The sequence below is a fragment of the Callionymus lyra genome, chromosome 19, assembly GCF_982586985.1.
Source record: "Callionymus lyra chromosome 19, fCalLyr1.hap1.1, whole genome shotgun sequence".
In the NCBI taxonomy this organism is placed as follows: Eukaryota; Metazoa; Chordata; class Actinopteri; order Syngnathiformes; family Callionymidae; genus Callionymus; species Callionymus lyra.
In genome coordinates, this window is record NC_141836.1 from 8400670 (window position 1) to 8422281 (window position 21612).

Genomic DNA, 21612 nt, shown 5'->3' on the forward strand with positions numbered 1-21612 from the left:
AATTGGAATATTTTCAAAATGAATTAAATTTCTTTTAAACATAAAGTTTGAAATTCTTATTCCAATAATTAAAAGATTAATTACAAATTACAGTCTTTTAAATTCAATATTAAATACAAATTGAGCTACTTGATAAAAGCTTTCAGCCAATCATTTGATGCATAGATGATCATGTGACAAGAATATCAGAAGGTTTGTTTACAAATTTTTTTGAAAATATAGATTCAATATATTTAAAAAATATATATAAATGCAAAAATTCAATTAAAAAGTTCAACATTTAAAACTGTTAAATCCAATGACACTGATAAACCTAGTTTGTTTTCTATAAAAGTGATAAATCAAAAGTATTTGTGTCGTGCGTGGAGAAGATGAAACGACTCTTCACTCTAATACTGTTGTACTTTGACTCTTATTGACTCGCCGCGGTCACTCATTGTCAAACATCAAACTCCTCCCAAACCTCAAGAACAACTTGTGCTAAAGCTTCTTTTTTTCTCTCTCTCCTTCTTTCTCCGCCACATTCTCTTCCTTCTTTAAGCCTCCTTTGATCTGACTTCTAACTACCTGACTCTGATGCCTCCAGATGGAGCAAATATGGCCCTGAAAACTCTCCACACGGCTTTAGCTCCTAATTCCTGATTAGCTGAAAAGGGCACCACTTGCTTCTTGGGGTCCGGGATATCAGACGACACCGGCAAGTGTTTTTTGTGCCTCAGTTTTGAAGATGTTGCACCGGAGGGGGGGATAAGAGGGAGTTTCTGTAATAGATACTTATCTTACTGCCCTCAAGCCCCTCAAACAAAGTCCCCCTCTGAAGAGATTATAACCCGGGGAGGGCACATTAACTCTAATCCTGTGCTTTGAGGCCTTGCCCCCCCATACCACCCTCTGCCCCACTTATTTCAACCCTTCTGTTGTTTGAGGGAGGGGGTCATCTTGTATCTGGTGCATGTATGAGCAAGGCCTGTGGCTACACACACACACACACACACACACGGATGTGCATGTTTGTGTGTGCTGTGGGTGGGAGGCGAGGGTGAGGGGGGGGTGAGGGGGGTTCAATAGCACGCTGACTCTAATGAAAAGCATTGAGGGGTGCATACTGCTGTGTAACTGATTCCTCTCTCTGAAGAGATTAGGCGCTACATTGTTGGTGCGGTTGCTCATTTCCATGAGAGCGCAGCCTCCCACCGGCGACCGCTCGCCTTTGTTATCTGGAGCTGCAAAACACAGAGGCCCGGGTCCCCGGCTTCCTCGTCGCCATTGTTTCACAAATAGGCCAAAATGTAGATGTCACGTCACAGATGCCCAATAACCTCATTAGCTGCTCTCTGTGAGCCCCAAACACTCGCCATAATAGACGTGTGAACTTCAGTTTGTTCACATCGGCCGGAGAATTAAGATGGCACTTTTGTTTTCGCTGGAAATGTAATCAGATTATCCAGCGGACGCCGAGCGTAAGACGCTCTCGGTATCTGGCTCCTCCTCGTGCGTTTCGTGACTGTTACACTCTTGACACGCACTTGACTGTAAAACCTTCAACTAGGAAAAGAAAAGCAAGCGAAGGATCTTAATGAAACAAACGGTCGACGATCATAAAAATAGTTGATAAAAAACTAAGTTATTTAAGGCTTGAATGTTGTTTTAAACTATATGTGTGAGGAGATGAATAATGATGGTTAATACGATTAATTCTGCGATTAATTACAGGCTTGTCTCTGAATAAAAAAGCTCCAACTGTTGTTGAGCCCTGAGGTTCTCCTAATCCGCTTTATTGTTTAGAAAAGCATGTGATGCTAGCTCCACGTGTTGTTTGTATTATATCTCTTTAATGAAATGAAACTTTACCACGAAAAATATCCTGTTTTGTTTCTTTACATTAATGGCAGTGAAAATATTTTTTAAAAAAAATGCTTTATATAGCTTTGATCTTGTTCTGCTAGTATCACTGTCAGAATATTGAATAGTATTTAACATTTTTAATGGAAAGACTTCATTTTTTAAACATTTAATTATGTATTTAAAAAATGTGTAAACTGTATATTAAATTTGTTTTCTTAAGACATAAAATTCGAATAGTAATAATTGAATATTTGAAATTTCAACATTTCAAATGTTAAAAACTATTTTTTTTTTTATCCTTTTGATTTTTCAATTTTTTTTTTTTCAATTGTTTTTATATTGAAAAGGTTCAACTTGTTTTAAGCTTTTAATAATTCGATCAATTTCTTTTACACATAGAGTTTGATCTTTTGATTCCAATAATTAAAAAATAAATTAAGTAAATTCCATTTTTTTTATATACAGTAGTCTTTTTAATTCAATAAAAAAAATGTTACAATCGTCTCAACTTTTCATTTCAAAGAAACAATGTAAAGCTTGAAATGTTAAATCTTCAATATTCTGATAATCGTCTTAATTCGCTCATATTTCAATTAGTGACGCACTTTTGTTAAGCAGCTAAAATGACGTTAATGTGTCGCATTTATTTCTCCCAGTATTTCCCTCCACATCTCCACCCTCCAGGTTCACCTCCTGATCCACGTCTCTCCCCGGGACCCTCTGCAGCAGCTGTCACGCCAGCGCCGCCGCCGCCTGTCACTCACCCAGCGGAGGCCGTCAATCAAGCCTCACCCAGGAGGGGTCTGGGAGGCGGGCCGGCGGGCCGGGCCCGGGACAAAGACTCACTCACATTTGCAAGTGGTTTCAGCGCCACCACTGTTTGGGAAGAATGATAGAGTGGCGCTGATAAGAGCCATGACAATGAGGAGGGGGTGGACGAGGGGGGGCTGTGGTTGGGGGGGGTCTGACGGTGGAGAAGTGGGAGATTTTGATAAGATTCACACTTTGTTTACATCGCCACATTTGTGCTGGTGACCCCGGAAAATCCCATTAGGGAGGAAAATTGAACTTCTGGTCGCGGGTCTGATCTGATCTTCTCATGTAAATGTGGAAGAGTCGGCAAAACACAGGATATTTTCAAGACTTTATCTCCTCGAGCTGTGAGATCCTGAATGAAATCATCAGATACTTGATTTTACCGGCTTTGTTTTACGCAACTTTTCAATGTATTTACCATTAATTAATAGCAACACGTAATTAAGTTGTGTATAAACTTTATTTAAAATATAAACTCTGTTCCCATGACTTTATATTATCTCTTTTCATGTTAAATCGTACATTTTATCACATTTTTGTGCTTTTTTTGCATTAAGACTTGGACTAAATAGTTTTTTTCTATCATCTTCTGACTTTGTTTGAAAGATTTTGCTCTTTTGATTTGTTTGTTTGTCATGAAAAAAGTCTTGGGAGCAGTTTTGGGTATTGAGCCAAACATAAACGAACAAGTGTGAGGCGTGAAAGTCTCTCCAGGCTTTTGTTTGCTTCTTAAACACTTGTGTGGTGTCATTGTCCGAGGCAGGTAGCAGCTGATGGAGCTCTCACCTCCAACCTTTGTCCCGCTCCAGAGGCTCAAGCGTCCGCAGAGAAACCGGATCCTCCGCTATCGCTTCTTATCACGCTCGGAGCAACCTCCATCTGGTGGTCCGGCAAACGAGGGACGTCCTCGTAGCGGAGGACGAGGAGGACAAAAGCTGCGAGATGTTAGTGACGTTTGAAACCTCTCGCTATTGTTGGATCTTCTCTCACCTCCTGCTTCTGGTTCCACAGGCCCGGACTGAGGCGTCTGCTGGTTCTGATGACACCGGTCGTGGAAAATGCATCTGAGTATCCAGTTTAAAAAAAAATCTAAACTACACCAATCATCAGTTAGTAATACTTGGTTAAACTAACTCACGCTGGTCAGAGTCTTGACATTATCTGGACCTGAACTTCTTTAACTAGTTTCATTACTAATGCTGCTGTTATGACACCATTATTACCTTAAGCAACATTTACCAAAATCAACAAATATTTAAAAGTCTCTCACAGAATTACACAAGAAAGTTGAATAAATAAACATAATAATTTACTGTATATATTAAAATGTATTTTTGAAGTGAGATTAAAAGAATAATTCTTCATCTTAATATATTACTTTTTTTTAAATAATATAATATTGAGTTATTTCATGTAATTATATATATATACATATTTTAATTAAATCGTTGTAGTTGCCACCGTCATACGTAACATCTACTAAAAGTGACAAATACAATTAAATTAGTAAAGTTTCAAAACACAAGTAGAGCTTAAAATTAAAAAAAATATATATATTTAAAACTCACAAAAATCTTATGATATAGAAACCAACTATTGAAATCTTTTGTTAGTGTTAGCCATAAATAAATGATTTTATATTTCAAAAGAAATGTTTTTTTATTTAAAAAGTTTCCAGTAATAATAAGTCAAACAGTTAAAAAAAGGGTGATTTTATTTTGAATAAAACACAAATGTTTAGTCAAGTGAAGTAAATAAAATGTGAAAAGTAAAGAACACTTTTATTTCACCGGATTCAAAGTAGATAAGAGGAATCTTTGAGGAGACAATATAGATGTTAAATCCCTCTTATCTCTGGAACACACACACACACACACACACATTAACATCTGTTATCTCACAATTATCATACACATTAGTAACACCTGTTTCCTTTAACCTGCAGTAATTGCTGCACTTCAGTCTGTCGTCGTCGTCTTCGCCTATTAACCGTTAAAAAAGCTTCTCTTTACACAAACACACTTTAATCTTGATTTTGCAAAACTTCAATAAGATGCAGGATCGTTTTTTACGACTGCAGCGTAAAATAAAATAAACAACTATATTCATTTGTGTTGATGATACCGTCAGAAGTTGTGAATAGTGTTTTGACTTAAATACATGTTTTTATAAGTGTGTAGTTTTATTTTAAATGGTAATATATACAGTAAGTTGGTGTTAATTTAAAGTTGAGTTAAGTTAAAGTTCAATGGTTGTGTTTTAAAGTTAAATCTTCTGCTGAAAAGCCGCGTGAGGAGCAAAGACATGCATTTGAAATTAAAATGTAGATTTATCGGGACGTTAAAAGAACAGCGAGGCTCCTTTGATGGGATTTGAACCAGTGAAAGCTGGAGTCGAGGGGGGCGGGGGGGGGTCGGGATCCGCCAGACCACGCCCACCTCGCAGGCCCCGCCCACCCGAGCCGCCGCCGTATAAGAGCGCGCGCGGGTCCGACGGGACGAACCACCTCACGAGCCCCGCAAACATGCCCGCGTCACAGTCCGGATTTGGGAACTTCTTCGTGGAGCGGAGCCTCGGGCTCCCGCCCGGGTATCAGATCCCGGTGCTGGGCGTCCCGCCGGGACAGCAGCAGCATCACCTGGCGGCCATGGGGATCCCCGTCAGTTACCCGGGAATACAAGGTTACAACTTCATCCCGTACCCGCAGCACAGACACGTCACGCACCTGGTGAGTTTTTTTACCTGTTCAGACAAAGTATGTCAACTTGGAATTTAAGTTAAGTTAATCTGGAAACAATTTAAATACTTGTAATACGTTTAGTAATAAAGTGAATGGTATTAGTTAATTAATTAATTAACGTGATGCGTTCAGGAACAATTGTACTTTTCATAACTGCAAGTTGAAAATGAAGAAGATTCTCATGACGTCACGTGATCCTCAAACTCTCTCCTCTCGTCCCAGAACAACACCTTCGACCTGAAGGCGGCGTCGCCGTACCATCATGCACTGCTGGCCCGCGCCGGCGCCTTCTACCCGCCCTACCGACCCGGCTCCGCCGAGGACCCCGGCCGGGTGGCCAAGGTGGCGACCCGGGAGAGCACGGGCGCCCTGAAGGCCTGGCTCAACGAGCACCTGAAGAACCCGTACCCGACCAAGGGCGAGAAGATCATGCTGGCCATCATCACCAAGATGAGCCTGACCCAGGTGTCCACCTGGTTCGCCAACGCCCGGCGCCGCCTCAAGAAGGAGAACCGGGTCAGCTGGGCGTGCAAGGGCAAGTCGGACAACGAGGAGGAGGAGGACGAGGAGGAGGAGGAGGAGGAGAGCGACGAGGAGGAGAAGTGTCACCTGGAGGAGAGCGTGACCCAGGAGGCGGCTCAGGGTGAGGTCCGACTGGACCCGGAGGAGGAGGAGGTCCGGAAAGACCAGGAGGTGGTCCAGGAGCGGAGGGACTCTGACCACACACCGGACAGCAAAGAGAACTGCCAGAAACCCAAGATCTGGTCTTTGGCCGAGACGGCCACGTCGGAGGCGGTGAGGAAACCCGTGGACAGTATCTACCAGTCGGCGGGACGGCTGTGGGCGGACTGGGCGGCCCGGGGGGGGCTGCTGGTCCAGGGATGTTACGCCTCACCGGAGCTGCTCTGAGACCCTCCAGACACTTCTCTACTTGCACTTTAACCTCAGCTGAGCAGGAGCCAAAGATGTTTTGTACATAAATGTCAAGAATATTTTTCCAGCAAACTTGTAAATTAAACGTTCATGAAGGATTATTTTTGTTTAAATAAAGACACTATTTTGAAAAGTTCCTGTGATTTATTTAGTAACTTTGGCACTAAAGACGTGTAAAAACCTACAATAATTCAACTTTAACTTGTGTTGACTTATTTCATTTATCATTGTTTTTTTTTTATTAATAACATTTAAATAATCTGCTTTAATAAGGCATTGGCCTTTTTCAAATATATATATATATATATATATATATATATATATATATATTCTGGGATGTTTAGATCCATTTTACTGGAGATTTACTAACGAATAACTCGTAGCGGCGGCTGACGGAAGCCGGTAAGTTTTGATCATTTTACGGCAGATTCTTTCACGTTTTTACGACTTGTATTCACGTGTAAACCTTTAACAGCGATTTTTAAAGTGTATTTATTTACGTTTGTCACTTTAAATGTTGATATTTCTTACTCTAGTTGTTTTGAAAATGTGTTTAAATCGCATTTTTATATACATCCAACACATACAGTCGTTAAAAAGTTAAGCTTGACTTTAAATCAAAAGTCAAAAGTGATTTTTTTCGTCTTTTTAAAGAGACTTTATTTGGCGTCTGTCGCGTCCATGGGTGTGACGTCATCATTTAATTGAATTTAATGTGAACGATGTTGATTCTCTTCAGGTCGTAAAGACTAATGACGTGTGTATTAAAAGGTGATGATGAGAAGTTTGGTCAAGTGTCGTCATCAAAGGAAACAGATGTTTATGTAAATCCAGGTGTTGATCGACTGATCGGATTATCGACAGTTACGTGCAGGAGGTCACAGGTCACGAGCTCATTCTAAGGTGTCACAGTGACGCAAACAAGTCAACAAACAATGACGTTGAATAACAATAATAATAATTCGATACTTTCAATGTACTATCCACACAGGGAGATCAACTAGCGCCACCGTGTGACCAATGAAGGTATGACGTCAAACTTTGAAGAAACGAGTGAGTAAAATTAATTCGCTTTGATGTATTTGAAAGAAATAAACTAGTCTTTAAAGTGGAACAACAATACATATTAACCACTTAAAAATGTGAAGCAACAGATTTATGACGTGTTAAAAGTTCTTCTTTGTAAATTGTAATAGTCGTTGTTTTAATACTTATTAAATGGTGTTTTAATCTTGTTCAAAGTGATCAAAGGATGTTTGTACGAATACACGTTTAAGGAGATATATTCAATGCGCCAGAATAATGTATATTTTATTAATACTTTTGTTTTAACGGAATTGTTCGCAATTAACGATTAACGTAGCGCCATCTTGTGGACAAATTATGTAACTATATACAGTTCAGTTTAAAAATAAATATTTGTTGGTAAAACACTCGTTATACAAGGAACTAAAATAGTCACGTGATGAAGCAGATATTTAAGGTTAAAAGTACATGTACATCAATTCAAATTAAACATCTTTGTTGATACTTTTGGTGTGAAAAGTAGACGTTTGTCTCACCAGAGAAACAAGGAACCGTTTGATTTGAAGTCATTGTTCAAGTCTCGTCCCTGCTTTTATCAGGTCTGTCCAAATGTTCAACAATATTAATGAACTTTGAAGTTTCAGCGGATTCTCAATGGACGAGTTATGTTTTCTTAAATCCACCAGAGGGCGCTCTAAAAAGAAGAAATTACACCCGGATGTCCACCTGCGCCGTTACAGTCACGTGACCAAACTAGCTGACGCTCCAGCTTGAACAACATTGAAGATGAAAACTTCCAACATGCTCATGACCCTGGCTTACTGGGACATCTGCAGGTGAGAACGTTGACTTTCTACACAACTACAGCAGCTGAGAACCATGTTGTGACTTCAACTCATATTAATGACGAAACTAGCGTTTATTAAAAGTTGTTGAACTTTTATATTCATTAACTTTTGTCCTGAAGTTTGTTTGTAAATAAAACAATAGAACTGAGTCTTTCTCATTCATGCTGGTGTTGAATTAAAGTCACTTTCAGTGAAACTGTACTTGTTGTTGAAGCTAAAGCTAATGCTAAGAAGAACACCTGACACTGATGAGGTCAAAGGTAAGAACGTAAAATATTGTAAAAAGTCTTTCAAGGGAAAGTTTCAAACTTATCTATTTAATGTTTAAATTTTCCTTTTGTTTACAGTTTTTACATTTTTTTAAATCCACCCTTAAATCTGTCAAACAGTGTTTATTTAAACTAAATATTTAATTTGAACACTTGGAACATACATGTATTTACTTTCCTTTATTAAAGATTAAAACAACATATTCATTCAATATAATAACAGAATGAGACGTTTATTTATAACTTATTAAACAAAGACACACATGAAAAAAAAAGATAATATAGAAATAAAATAAATGGATTTATCTAAATTTGCTCCTAAAAATAACAAATCATGTTTTTTATGTTTTATTATTGTATTACAAAACTATTTTATTGTTAAAGAATAGTTTCTGATGTTTATCTCAGCATTTATTTTTATTAATGAATGTACACGAATGAACATATTAAAATGCACTGTTTGCTTTTTGTTACGTGTCAATGCCGCTTGAGGGCGCTGTTGTTACTTAAGGTCTCGGAGCTGCATTTAAACGAGAAGCGAACAACAAAGTCAATCGTTTAAAGAAACGCAGACATTGATTTAATTTGAATACAAGATGTTTTATTACTTAATCCCTGCAGAAAAGATACATTTTTGTTCCCTTTAAATCCCGAAAGTGTTGATTTAAGTCTATAATTCCAGCTCAGATCTATTCATAAATACAAAGTATTCCAGAAAAATCTAAGTTTATTTTATATAGGTTTTAAGATTATAATATTGATGATTTAAATCAGTCAAACAAGTGAAGTAATTGTATAACTTTTTTTTACTTTTATTTCTATGTACATTTTTGTATTAATTGTTAATTTGTTTGAACAAAACTGTGATAATTAATATGATAAAAGGTTTGGTAACAAAGCTCGTAAAGTTGTGTTCACGGTGTCTTAGAAACATCTACACATGAAAGTTCATGACATGTTTAATCGTTCAAGTGATGATGAAAATAAATTATTTGAATCATGAACTCCGGAGGAAAATGACAAACACTGAATATTTTCCTCCATCATTCTGAACCTTTAATGTATTTCAACTCTTCACATAGTAGAATCTGTTGTTGTTGTGTAGTTTCATTGATTGTTCTTCTCTTTAGTCTCCAGCTGGCTCAGCTCGTCCGCCCCCTGCTGGAGTTCACTGGTACTGGGTACGAAGAGAAGAAGTCCAACTGTGGAGAAGATTGTTGAACATATGTGACGAAGATTGAACCTTCAAGGTCATCATGAGATCCATCCCTTGCTAACACCACCTGTGAGTGTCTTCAGTCGTCCATGAACTCTGGTTTGGTCCTAATGTCTCTTTTCTGAACAGGTGGTGAGACTGAAGAGAAGGTGTGCGAGGACATGATGGAGAAGCAGGTGATGGACTTGAGGAACATCTAGGTGAGGATGAGCTCCTGTGACTGTTGTATTTTTGTGACATCCTATGTTCTCCACCCAGGACCTGCTGCATGGAGAACCTGAGGAGTCTTCATGCTTTTCTTCAACTTCCTGGGCGACAGGAAGTGGTTGGATGAAGATCAAGTGTTCCTCACTTGCTCTTCCTCCAACCACTTCCTGTCGGGGAGGAGGGGATATAGTGGGGTCCGCAGAGGGGGGAGGAGAGACCAATTTTTGATGCCATAGTTTTAGAGATTTTCCATATGCAAAATAAAAGTATAACCCCCTCCTTTTGCTCTCTTGATGTTTCGGGGGAGGACACGGCCCTACAACCCCGGATTCGCGCCCGGTCTGGTTTGCTCCAGCTCCCTGAGTGAAGGGTGGGATTCGAACCCTGAGCTTGTGAGGCTCAGAGAACCGCCAGTCGGTTGATCTCACCACTACACTAGATCACCTTCACAGCAAATATTTTCGTTTTGTTTTATTTGACCTTCACTCTCAGTCAAAAATCTGATGACTAAAAATACAACCAGGACTTGAACCCAATACCTTTGGTTGTCTATGCAGGGAGTCTGACCACTACACTAGATGACCTTCACAGCAAATGTTTTGGTTTTGTTTTATTTAACCTTCACTCTTAGTCAAAATCTCAATAATAGAATTACAGGTAGGCCTTGAACCTAAGACCTTTGGTTGTCTATGCAGGGAGTCTGACCACTACACTAGATCACCTTTACAGCAAATGTTTTGGTTTTGTTTTATTTGACCTTCACTCTCAGTCAAAAATCTGAAGACTAAAAATACAACTAGGCCTTGAACCCAATACCTTTGGTTGTCTATGCAGGGAGTCTGACCACTACACTAGATCACCTTTACAGCAAATGTTTTGGTTTTGTTTTATTTGACCTTCACTCTCAGTCAAAAATCTGAAGACTAAAAATACAACTAGGCCTTGAACCCAATACCTTTGGTTGTCTATGCAGGGAGTCTGACCACTACACTAGATCACCTTCACAGCAAATGTTTTCGTTTCGTTTTATTTGACCTTCACTCTCAGTCAAAATCTCAAGACTAAAAAAACAATCAGGCCTTGAACTCAGTACCTTTGGTTGTCTATCTAGAGAGTGCTACAACTACACTAGATCACCTTCAAAGCAGTTATTTTGGTTTTGTTTTATTTGACCTTCACTCTAATTCAAAATCTCAAGACTTAAGACATAGTTGGGCATTGAACCCAAGACCTCTGGATGTCAATGCATAGAGTCTGACCACTACACTAGATTACATTCACACTGATTTTTTTTTCGTTTCGTTTTATTTGACCTTCACTTTCAGCCAAAATCTCAAGACTTAAGACATAGTTGGGTATTGAACCCAAGACCTCTGGATGTCAATGCAGAGAGTCTGACCACTACACTAGATCACCTTGACACTGTTTTTTTTTATTTTATTTTTTTTATTTGACCTTCACTCAAGGCCAAAATCTCGACTAAAACATATTTGGCATAGAACCCAAGACCTCTGGATGTGAATGCAGATAGTCTCACAACTACACTAGATCACAATGATTTGTTTTTGTTTTATTTGACCTTCACTCTCAGTCAAAATCTCAAGACAGGCCTTGAACCCAAGACCTCTGAATGTTGATACAGAAAGTTTGACTGCTGTACTAGATCACCTTCAAAATACATTTTTATTATTTTTTTTTTTATTTGATCTTCATTCTAAGCAAAAATCTCAAGAAATAGTTGAGCATTGAACCCAAGACCTGTGGATGTCAATACAGAGAGGCTGGCCACTACACTAGATAACCTTCAGATTGAATTTTTCGTTTTGTTTTATTTGACCTTCACTCTCTGTCAAAATCTCAAGACAAGAGTAACAGGTGGGTTGTGAACCCAAGACCTCTGGATGCCCATGCAGCGAGTCTGACCGCTACACCAGATCACCTTCACAGCAAATATTGTGGTTAGGATTTATTTGACCTTCACTCTGATTTAAAAGTAGGTCACTGGCAGAGCAGGAGCGTCTGCGAGTGTCCTCAGTGCAGACAGAGCTTCGAACCGAGACCTGTCCTGCAGAAGAACATCCTGTTGGCCGAGCTAGTGGAGGAGCTGAAGATGAAACAAGCAGCTGAGGACCACTGCTCTGCTGGACCTGAAGATGTGGCCTGTGACGTCTGCACTGGGAGGAAGATGAAAGCCCTCAAGTCCTGTCTGGTGTGTCTGGTCTCCTACTGTCAGGAACGTCTTTAGCCTCATCTAGAATCTCTGGCCTTCAGGAGACACAAGCTGGTCCAGTCGTCCAAGCAGCTCCAGGAGATGATCTGCTCTGAACACAAGGAGGAGAAGAAGATGTTCTGTCGTTCTGATCAGCAGCTCATCTGTCATCTCTGTGCTGTGGACCAACACAAAGATCATGACATCGTCTCGGCCGCAGCAGAGAAGAAGGAGAGAGAGAAAGACGTGGATCAGAGTCGAGGAAGGATCCAGCAGAAGATCCAGAACAGAGAGAAGGAAGTGAAGTTGCTTCAGCAGGAGCAGGAGAACATCAGCGTCTCTGCTGATGAAGCAGTGGAGACAAGTCAGGAGACCCTCAACCAGATGATCCAGATCCTCCAGAGAACATACTCTGATGTGGAACAGCAGGTCAGATCTCTGCAGGAGACTGAAGCTGCTCGAGTCCGAGGACTTCAGGAGCAGCTGGAGCAGGAGATTTCTGAGCTGAAGAAGAAAGAAGCTGAGCTGCAGCAGCTGTTACTCACCGACAGTCACATCATCTTCCTGCAGAACTGGACCTCACTCTCAGAGGTCAGTGAAGACACAACCTCACTCTCAGAGGTCAGTGAAGACACAACCTCACTCTCAGAGGTCAGTGAAGACACAACCTCCTCCATGACCCTTGAGCAAACTCACCGCCGCTTTGAGGAAGTGACAGCAGACCTTCTGAGAGACACGTGGACCAACATCTCACTGATGATCCATCCAGAGAGAGAGCAGTTCCTCACACACTCACAGGACATCACTCTGGATCCAAACACTGCAGAGTCATGGTTGATGTTGTCTGAAGGAAACAAGAAAGTGACAAACATGGGAGAACATCAGCTTCGTCCTGATCATCCAGACAGATTCAATATTTGTCCTCAGGTCTTGAGTCAAGAGTCTCTGACTGGACGTTGTTACTGGGAGGTGAAGATAAGAGGATATGGTGAAGTAGCAGTTTCATACACCTGGTGTAGCGGTGGGATCAACCAACCCTTGTTCCAAGCGGTAATGGTTCGAATCTCGCCCGTCACCGGGGATCTGGATCAGATCATACCGGGGGGAGGGTCTGTGTCCTCAAGTTGTCTCTTCTGTTACTTCACACATCATCTGTAACTACCTCCAGCCTGAGTGGATCAGATGTTCTTGCCTCAAGTCGGTGATTTTGTTGACCTCGGTCATCAACCTCAGCCCTCGGTTTCTCCCTGACGTCAGGACCAGAAGAAGAGAACAAGTCGTCCACGAGCGTCTCCTCCGACACAGACTTTAAAAATGGCAGATGTTTGTTTGAATAGTTGTTGGTTTACTATGAGGAAGAAATGTTTCCACTCTTTGAATGTAAAATGATCTATTGATGGTATTGGAAAGTATCAAAACATAACTTTAGATAGAAAGTTGGCTCCGATCTTTTCGCTATAATACCTCTTTATACGAGTTATTAAATATAATATAACGATTTATTATGATCACTGTTGCACGTAAACAGTGTCTCATCAGACGAGGGACCGTCTACAAATTATACATAAACATAAACATATATATGGAGGCCCTTCTTTAGTCACGTGAACATGGAGTTATTAAGAAGTCAACCCTTTTTCGGTGTTCGTCTATTGGAGGACGGTCCCTTATACGCCGCCTGCATAGAGTATTTTCTCAGGACAATATTTAGAAATATTCAGGTTCAAACGCTTGTAGTCAATTCAGCAGGTGATCTAGCGTAGTCGCTAAATTCTTGGCATGAGCAGCCAGAGGTCTTGGGTTCAAGACCCAGCTGCTACTTTAGTCTAGATTTTTTGACCAAGAGAGAAGGTCAAATAGAACAAAACCGAAAATCTTAAGTTGGAAGGTGATCTAGTGAAGTGGTCAGACTCTCTTCATTGACATCCGTAGGTCTTGGGTTCAATGTCTCTCTTTAGTCTTATATTTTGACTGACAGTGAAGGTCAAATAAAACAAAACCAAAAAAATGAATTGTGAGGTGATCTAGTGTAGTGGTTGGACTCTCTCCACGAACAACCAGAGGGCATTGGTTCAAGACCCAGCTGCTACCTTAGTTTTGAGATTTTGACTGAGAGTGAAGGTCAAATAGAACAAAACCAAAAAATGAACAGTGAAGGTGATCTAGTCCAGCGGTTTGACTCTCTGCATGAACAACCAGATGTCATTGGTTCAAGACCCAGCTGCTACCTTAGTTTTGAGATTTTGACTGAGAGTGAAGGTCAAATAAAACAAAACCAAAAAACAAAGTGTGAAGGTGATCTAGTCTAGTGTTTGGACTCTCTCCATGAACAACCAGAGGTCATCGGTTCAAGACCCAGCTGCTGCCTTAGTTATGAGATTTTGACTGCGAGTGAAGGTCAAATAGAACAAAACCAAAACATTAGCTGTGAAGGTGATCTAGTCCAGTGGTAGCACTCTCTGCATAGACAACCAAAGGTCTTGGGTTCAAGGCCTGACTCTATTTTTAGTCTTGACAGTTTGACTGAGAGTGAAGGTCAAATAATACAAAACCAAAAAACAAAGCATGAAGGTGATCTAGTCTAGTGGTTTGACTCTCTGCATGAACAAACAGAGGTCATGGGTTCAAGACCCAGCTGCTGCCTTAGTTTTGACAGTTTGACTGCAAGTGAAGGTCAAATAGAACAAAACCAAAATTTTAGCTGTGAAGGTGATCTAGTCCAGTGGTTGGACTCTCTGGATGAACAACCAGAGGTCATGGGTTCAAGACCCAGCTGCTGCCTTAGTTTTGAAATTTTGACTGCAAGTGAAGGTCAAATAGAACAAAACCAAAAAATTAAGAGTGAAGGTGATCTAGTCTAGTGGGTGGACTCTCTGCACAAACAACCAGAGGTAATGGGTTCAAGGCCCAGCTGCTACCTTAGTTTTGAGATTTTGACTGAGAGTGAAGGTCAAATAGAACAAAACCAAAAAAAAATTAAGAGTGAAGGTGATCTAGTCTAGTGGTCGGACTCTCTGCATGAACAACCAGAGGTCATGAGTTCAAGACCTAGCTGCTGCCTTAGTTTTATGATTTTGACTGCAAGTGAAGGTCAAATAGAACAAAACGAAAATATTTGCTGTGAAGGTGATCTAGTGTAGTGGTGAGATCAACCGACTGGCGGTTCTCTGAGCCTCACAAGCTCAGGGTTCGAATCCCACCCTTCACTCAGGGAGCTGGAGCAAACCAGACCGGGCGCGAAATCCGGGGTAGTAGGGCCGTGTCCTCCCCCGAAACATCAAGAGAGCAAAAGGAGGGGGTTATACTTTTATTTTGCATATGGAAAATCTCTAAAACTATGGCATCAAAAATTGGTCTCTCCTCCCCCCTCTGCGGACCCCACTATATCCCCTCCTCACCAACAGGAAGTGGTTCCATGAAGATCAAGTGAGGGACACTTGATCTTCATCAAACCACTTCCTGTTGCCCAGGAACTTGAAGAAAAGCATGAAGTCCGAAGGTTCTCCATGCAGCAGCTTCAGATGCTCCTGTGGTGGAGAACAGAGGACGTCACAACTCTGCAGCTCAAATACAACAGTCACAGAAGCTCATCCTCACCCAGATGTTCCTCAAGTCCACCACCTGCTTCTCCATCAGGTCCTCACACACCTTCTCCTCTTCAGTCTCACCACCTGTTCAGAAAAGAGACATTAGGACCAAACCAGAGTTCATGGACGACTGAAGACACTCACAGGTGGTGTTAGCGAGCCATGGATCTCATGATGACCTTCAAGTTTCAATCTTCGTCACACATCTTCAACAATCTTCTCCACAGCTGGACTTCATGTCCTCGTACTCAGTACCAGTGAACTCCAGCAGGGGCTGAGCCAGCTGGAGACTAAAGAGAAGAACAAATTACCAATTAATACAAAAATGTACATAAAAATAAAAGTAAAAAAAAGTTATACAATTACTTCACTTGTTTGATTGATTTAAATCATTAATATTATAATCTTAAAACCTATATAAAATAAACTTAGATTTTTCTGTAATACTTTGTATTTATGAACAGATCTGAGCTGGAATTATAGACTTAAATCAACACTTTCGGGATTTAAAGGGAACAAAAATGTATCTTTTCTGCAGGGATTAAGTAATAAAACATCTTGTATTCAACTTAAATAGAAAGGCACTATATAAATAGAGATTATTATTATTATTAAATCAATGTCTGCGTTTCTTTAAACGATTGACTTTGTTGTTCGCTTCTCGTTTAAATGCAGCTCCGAGACCTTAAGTAACAACAGCGCCCTCAAGCGGCATTGACACGTAACAAAAAGCAAATAGTGCATTTTAATATTTTCATTCGTGTACATTCATTCATAAAAATAAATGCTGAGATAAACATCAGAAACTATTCTTTAACAATAAAATAGTTTTGTAATACAATAATAAAACATAAAAAACATGATTTCTAACCGATTAATTTGTCATGTCGAAAAAAATCCATTGAAATTAATATTGAATGTAAGTAAGTAAGTAATTTGTATTTATACAGTGCATTTCCAGTGAATAAAAATAAGAATATTTCTCTTCATCTTAAACTGAAAGAGATATTATTGTTAGGGATGCATCGATCTAAAAATAATCTAAAACTCTTCAGCGTTGAATAAAATCTTCACATTTGCAAAACCTAATCAATTTGAAGCAGCAAAGACTATTATTTTGCTTTTATTTAACTTCCAGTTCATTTAAATTGTATTGTTCTAAACACCTGCATAATGTTTTTGTACTTTTTAGTTAAATAAAACAATGTTAAACTATTTCACCACGTTTAAGTACTTTCTGAACATCTTGAGTACGTTGCAACAACACCGTGATAATAATGATACCTGTAATGATTTTGATCACAATGATCGTCACATAAAGTTGTGAGACAGTTACATCCCTCTTTTAATTTTACAAAAGTATTTTTTATTTAGTTCTAAAATGTTGGTTTTGACTTAAAGATCATGATGCCTGCAATTCTTTATGTTCCTCACAATATTGTTACTTTGTTTATGAAATCTTGTTGAACACTTTCTTCTTCATTCAAATAAAAAACTGTGGTTCCATGTGGTTTTTATTTTTATTCAAAGCACGAGCAGAGTTCTCTCACAGTTGGTAATAAAGTTGATATTTTAACACTAGTACCAGTCGATACTAAATGAATTTGGACAAGAGAAGTTGTTAAAAAAAAATTATTTACTTAAAGTATTAAATGGATTCAAAGTTAAGAGAAGAAATATTTGTGATTTCCTCAAATAATTATACAGGAATTTATAATTATTTTCATGAGCAAACTTAAATGTATCCATTATTTTCAATTCAATATTATCTTTTTTTCCAAGTAGTTCTTTGTCGTTGGTCCGTTATAAATAAACATCTCATTCTGTTTAAACTAATGAGTGTGAAGACAAAATGTTCAAAATAAATATTAAGTGACCAGAGATTTTTCTTTCAATTCATTTAAAGCAGTTTGTTGATAAGTTTTAACTTTTTTTTTTTTTTTTTAAATCCAGCCCTAAATCTGTCAAAGTGAACAAAAGTAAAAGTAAAACCTTTGAAATAAATTTTTTTCTTACTTTAAACCTTGAATAGATGAGTTTGCATGAATAAAAGTTTCCCTCAAATGACCTTTAAGAATATTTAACATTTTCTTGAATAATATTTGACCTTCTGCATGTGAATAATGTATTGACCTTTGACCTCATCAGTGTCAGGTGCGCTCCTTAGCATTAGCTTTAGCAACGACTACAGTTGCACTGAAAGTGACTTTAATTCAACACATGCATGAACGACAAAGACTCAGTTCTATTGTTTAACTTTACAAACAAACTTCAGGACAAAAGTTAATGAATATAAAATAGACAAAATAGAATCACGACTTTTAATAAACGCTAGTTTCGTCTTTAATATGAGTTTAAGTTCACAAGATGGTTCTCAGCTGCTGTAGTTGTGTAGAAAGTCAACGTTCTCACCCGCAGATGTCCCAGTAAGCCAGGGTCATGAGCATGTTGGAAATTTTCATCTTCAACGTTGTTGAAGCTGGAGCATCAGCTAGTTTGGTCACGTGACTGCGCAGGTGTGCGCGCACACACCGGGCGGCCACAACATCCGGATTGTGATTTCTTAGAGCGCCCCCTAGTGGATGGAAGTTGAAGTTTAAGAATTCGTTAAACTTCAAAGTTTAATTTATATTTGAATCCATGCATTGATCAGATTAATTTGAAACTATAACAACAATTATTAGTTTACGTGGACATTTAAGTTTGTTTGAATTATCTGTAGAACAATGAAAAATGTAGTTGATCTCCTTCAACCCCAAGTAAGTAAGTTATAGTTGATTGTGAAGAGCTTTCCAGACCAGGGTCACAAATTGTTAAACAATAAAAAGCAATACACGTTTAAAAATTCCTACAAATTTGAAAACTCTAAAAGACAAAAGACACACACGTCCCAGAATTAAGATCCAGAGGCTCTTCTATTTATTGATCCTAGATAAAGGTTTACAATGTTACACTTTTGTTTCCACATATTGAAACAATCCCCAAATTAATGGCCAACTTTTCATTTATATATGTTTCAACTTTGTTCTATTGATTCTATATTTAACTCTCGAACAAAATCTCACAACGACTTAAGGGACATTTCCACCAAAATTGTAGTTTATGACCTAGTTTATGACCTTAGAGAAGGTCAGGGCGTCATCGAGCGGCTCTGGACAAAAGAGTGTTGAGACTGAAGTTTCCTTAATATAATTTAATATAGTAAAGTTCTATTAATATTATATAATATAGTAAAGTTTTATAGTAAAGTAATATAATAAAGTTCTACCTACCTACCTACCTTGTTATTAATTTCTGCTTCTTCCTCGACATCATTGACAGTCTTTACTGTGTTAATGTCTAATGTTGAAAAAAAATACATGCATTGGATGATTCGAGTTGAACTGGGAGATTCTGTGACACGTCTGTATTGTTGTCATGAAGTTGTAAATACACATATAAAAATAACGTCTAAATCCTAATAAACAAGGAGTAGATTGAAGGAGATCAACTACATTTTTAATTGTTCTACAGATAATTTAAACAAACGTAAGTGTCCACGTAGACTGATCATTTTGTTGTAGTTTCAAATTCTTCTGATCAAGATCCATTCAACTTTGAGTAACTATTTCCATCCACCAGAGGGCGCGCTAAGAAACTACACTTCGGATGTTGTGGCCGCCCGGTGTGTGCGCACACCTGCGCAGTCACGTGACCAAACTAGCTGATGCTCCAGCTTGAACCACATTGAAGATGAAAACTTCCAACATGCTCATGACCCTGGCTTACTGGGACATCTGCGGGTGAGAACGTTGACTTTCTACACAACTACAGCAGCTGAGAACCATGGATTTATCTAAAGTTGCTCCTGAAATGATCCACAGAAAACATAGTCGAGTAATTTATAAATAATACTTTCGGTAAAATTCTTCAAATATCATGGAACTACAAAGTTATTGATGGAAAAGAAGAAACAACAACATAAACAAATGTCGACGTCTGTCAGTGAAAACAGAACTAAATACAACAAACACTTTTATAGAATAAAGAAAAGGATGTAAGTAAACATAAATCATCTTGTGTATCTTTATCAATGATTGAACTGGTTTAAGTGAATATATTAATAGTTACTTAGTTTGAACTGTGATGATTAATATGATCAAAGGTAACAAACATGTTAAAGTTAACATCTTAGAAACATGTGAACATGAAAGTTCTCGTTGAATCATGTGATGATGAAAATACTTTGAATCATGAACTTGTTACGATAACAAAGTAACAAACACTGAAGTATTTTCCTCCATCATTCTCAACCTTCAATGTTCTTTGAAACTCTTCACTTCAACCATCGTTGAACATGTGACCAGGATTGAAGCTTCAATCCTGGAGGATTGACTCCAAGGTCATGAGATCCATGGCTCGCTAACACCACCTGTGTGAGTGTCTTCAGTCCATCAGCTCTGGTTTGGTCCTGATGTCTCCTTCCTGAGCAGGAGAAGGTGAGCGAGGACATGATGGAGAAGCAGGCGATGGACTTCAGGGTGAGGATCAGCTGCTGTTCTCCACCACAGGACCATCTGAAGCTGCATGGAGAACCTGAGGAGTTTTCTTTAACTAGTAGTGGTCCGACTCTTGGCATGGGCATCCAGAGGTCTTGGCTTCACAACCCACCGGTTACTTTGGTCTTGAGATTTTGAATGTCAAATAAAACGAAAACATTTGCTGTGAAGGTGATCTGGTGTAGCGTTGGGATCAACCAACCATTGTTCTTCTGTTACTTCACACATCATCTGTAACTACCTCCAGCCTGAGTGGATCAGATGTTCTTGCCTCAAGTCGGTGATTTTGTTGACCTCGGTCATCAACCTCAGCCCTCGGTTTCTCCCTGACGTCAGGACCAGAAGAAGAGAACAAGTCATCCACGAGCGTCTCCTCCGACACAGACTTTAAAAATGGCAGATTTTTTTTTACACATTTATAAGACAAATGTTTGTTTGAATAGTTGTTGGTTTACTATGACGAAGAAATGTTTCCACTCTTTGAATGTAAAATGATGGTATTGGAAAGTATCAAAACATAACTTTAGATACTAAAGTAAAGTTGGCTCAATCTTTCTGCTATAATACCTCTTTATACGAGTTATTAAATGTATAACGATTTATTATGATCACTGTTACACTAGCTATGAACTACGTTCGCACGTAAACAGCGGCTCATCAGACGAGGGACCGTCTACAAATTACTTACACTGACAAAAATGTAGTGTTGAAAAATATTGTCTGATTTTAATCAGCAGACTTTCTTTCAAACGTATTTTTTCCACAAATAACCTTGATATTTTGTCACGCCAATCGTTATTTGTTTTTACATTTTAATCATATTTAAATGTAGCACAAGACTTGTCTCCTTTCTGTGATGATGAAAAAGAATTCAAACTAACAGTTTATATTTGTTAATTTTAAACATGTCTGACATGAATCACACTATTGTAAATGAGTTTAGATGTGCTCTGGTGTAAATGTTTATATTTTACATACACGGTTATTAACCGAGGCAAGAAATGGATTATTTAAATGTTAAAACATCTTCAGATGAAGTTTAATGAGAATAAAAGTGTTCATCAGTAACTTTGCGTCATTAGAATGTGTCTCACCTGCACGGGTTTGAATGTATTCTTGTTATATTCGTGAGATAAAGGTAACAAATAGTCATCACGTGATGTTGTATTAAACAAGTGTGTTTTAAGGATGTTTCCTCGATCATGTGATCATGAGGAAAACAAGCATTTGTTGCGCTTTCATTGGAAGCTTGACGTTGATGGAAGTGACGTCATGTTTCTGTGACTCTAGAAGAACGTGAAGCGATCAAACGCGCATTATTTTGTTCGATATATTATTAAAAAAACAAGCTTTTAATTCTATATCATTTTTCTGAATC

General features: G+C 38.8%; 1 protein-coding gene and 3 long non-coding RNA genes across 6 annotated transcripts; 2 read left to right on the top strand and 2 right to left on the bottom strand.

Annotated features, from left to right (window-relative positions):
* Positions 1–2799: 2799 nt before the first annotated feature.
* Positions 2800–6463, top strand: irx7 (iroquois homeobox 7). Its single transcript, XM_087780962.1, has 3 exons — positions 2800–3605; positions 3673–5389; positions 5624–6463. Exons 2-3 carry the CDS (start codon positions 5027–5029, stop codon positions 6308–6310), a joined length of 1050 nt encoding a protein of 349 aa, XP_087637088.1. The 5' UTR covers positions 2800–3605; positions 3673–5026; the 3' UTR covers positions 6311–6463.
* Positions 6464–6945: 482 nt separating this feature from the next.
* On the top strand, positions 6946–10025 carry LOC148059319 (uncharacterized). Of its 3 annotated transcripts, none has more exons than XR_015709412.1 (4): positions 6946–8196; positions 9608–9762; positions 9823–9893; positions 9952–10025. It is a non-coding gene; the product is annotated as an uncharacterized LOC148059319 (long non-coding RNA). The 3 variants fall into 3 exon arrangements; XR_015709411.1 differs by lacking the exon at positions 9952–10025 and having other exon boundaries at positions 6946–7959; positions 8047–8196; positions 9823–9945; XR_015709410.1 differs by lacking the exon at positions 9952–10025 and having other exon boundaries at positions 9823–9945.
* Positions 9421–9886, bottom strand: LOC148059320 (uncharacterized). The gene is made up of 2 exons (XR_015709413.1): positions 9761–9886; positions 9421–9679 (listed from the first exon to the last, which is right to left on the bottom strand). It is a non-coding gene; the product is annotated as an uncharacterized LOC148059320 (long non-coding RNA).
* A 5434-nt stretch (positions 10026–15459) lies between the features above and the next one.
* LOC148059321 (uncharacterized) lies at positions 15460–18175 on the bottom strand. The gene is made up of 4 exons (XR_015709361.1): positions 18109–18175; positions 15841–15986; positions 15707–15780; positions 15460–15636 (listed from the first exon to the last, which is right to left on the bottom strand). It is a non-coding gene; the product is annotated as an uncharacterized LOC148059321 (long non-coding RNA).
* Between the last annotated feature and the right edge of the window lie 3437 nt (positions 18176–21612).

Bases quoted from the DNA above. Each gene is read 5' to 3' on its own strand.
- irx7 (XM_087780962.1), top strand. From the start codon at position 5,027: ATGGGATTTGAACCAGTGAAAGCTGGAGTCGAGGGGGGCGGGGGGGGG. The intron at 5,390-5,623 runs GTGAGTTTTTTT...CTCTCGTCCCAG, and splicing joins ACAGACACGTCACGCACCTG to AACAACACCTTCGACCTGAA.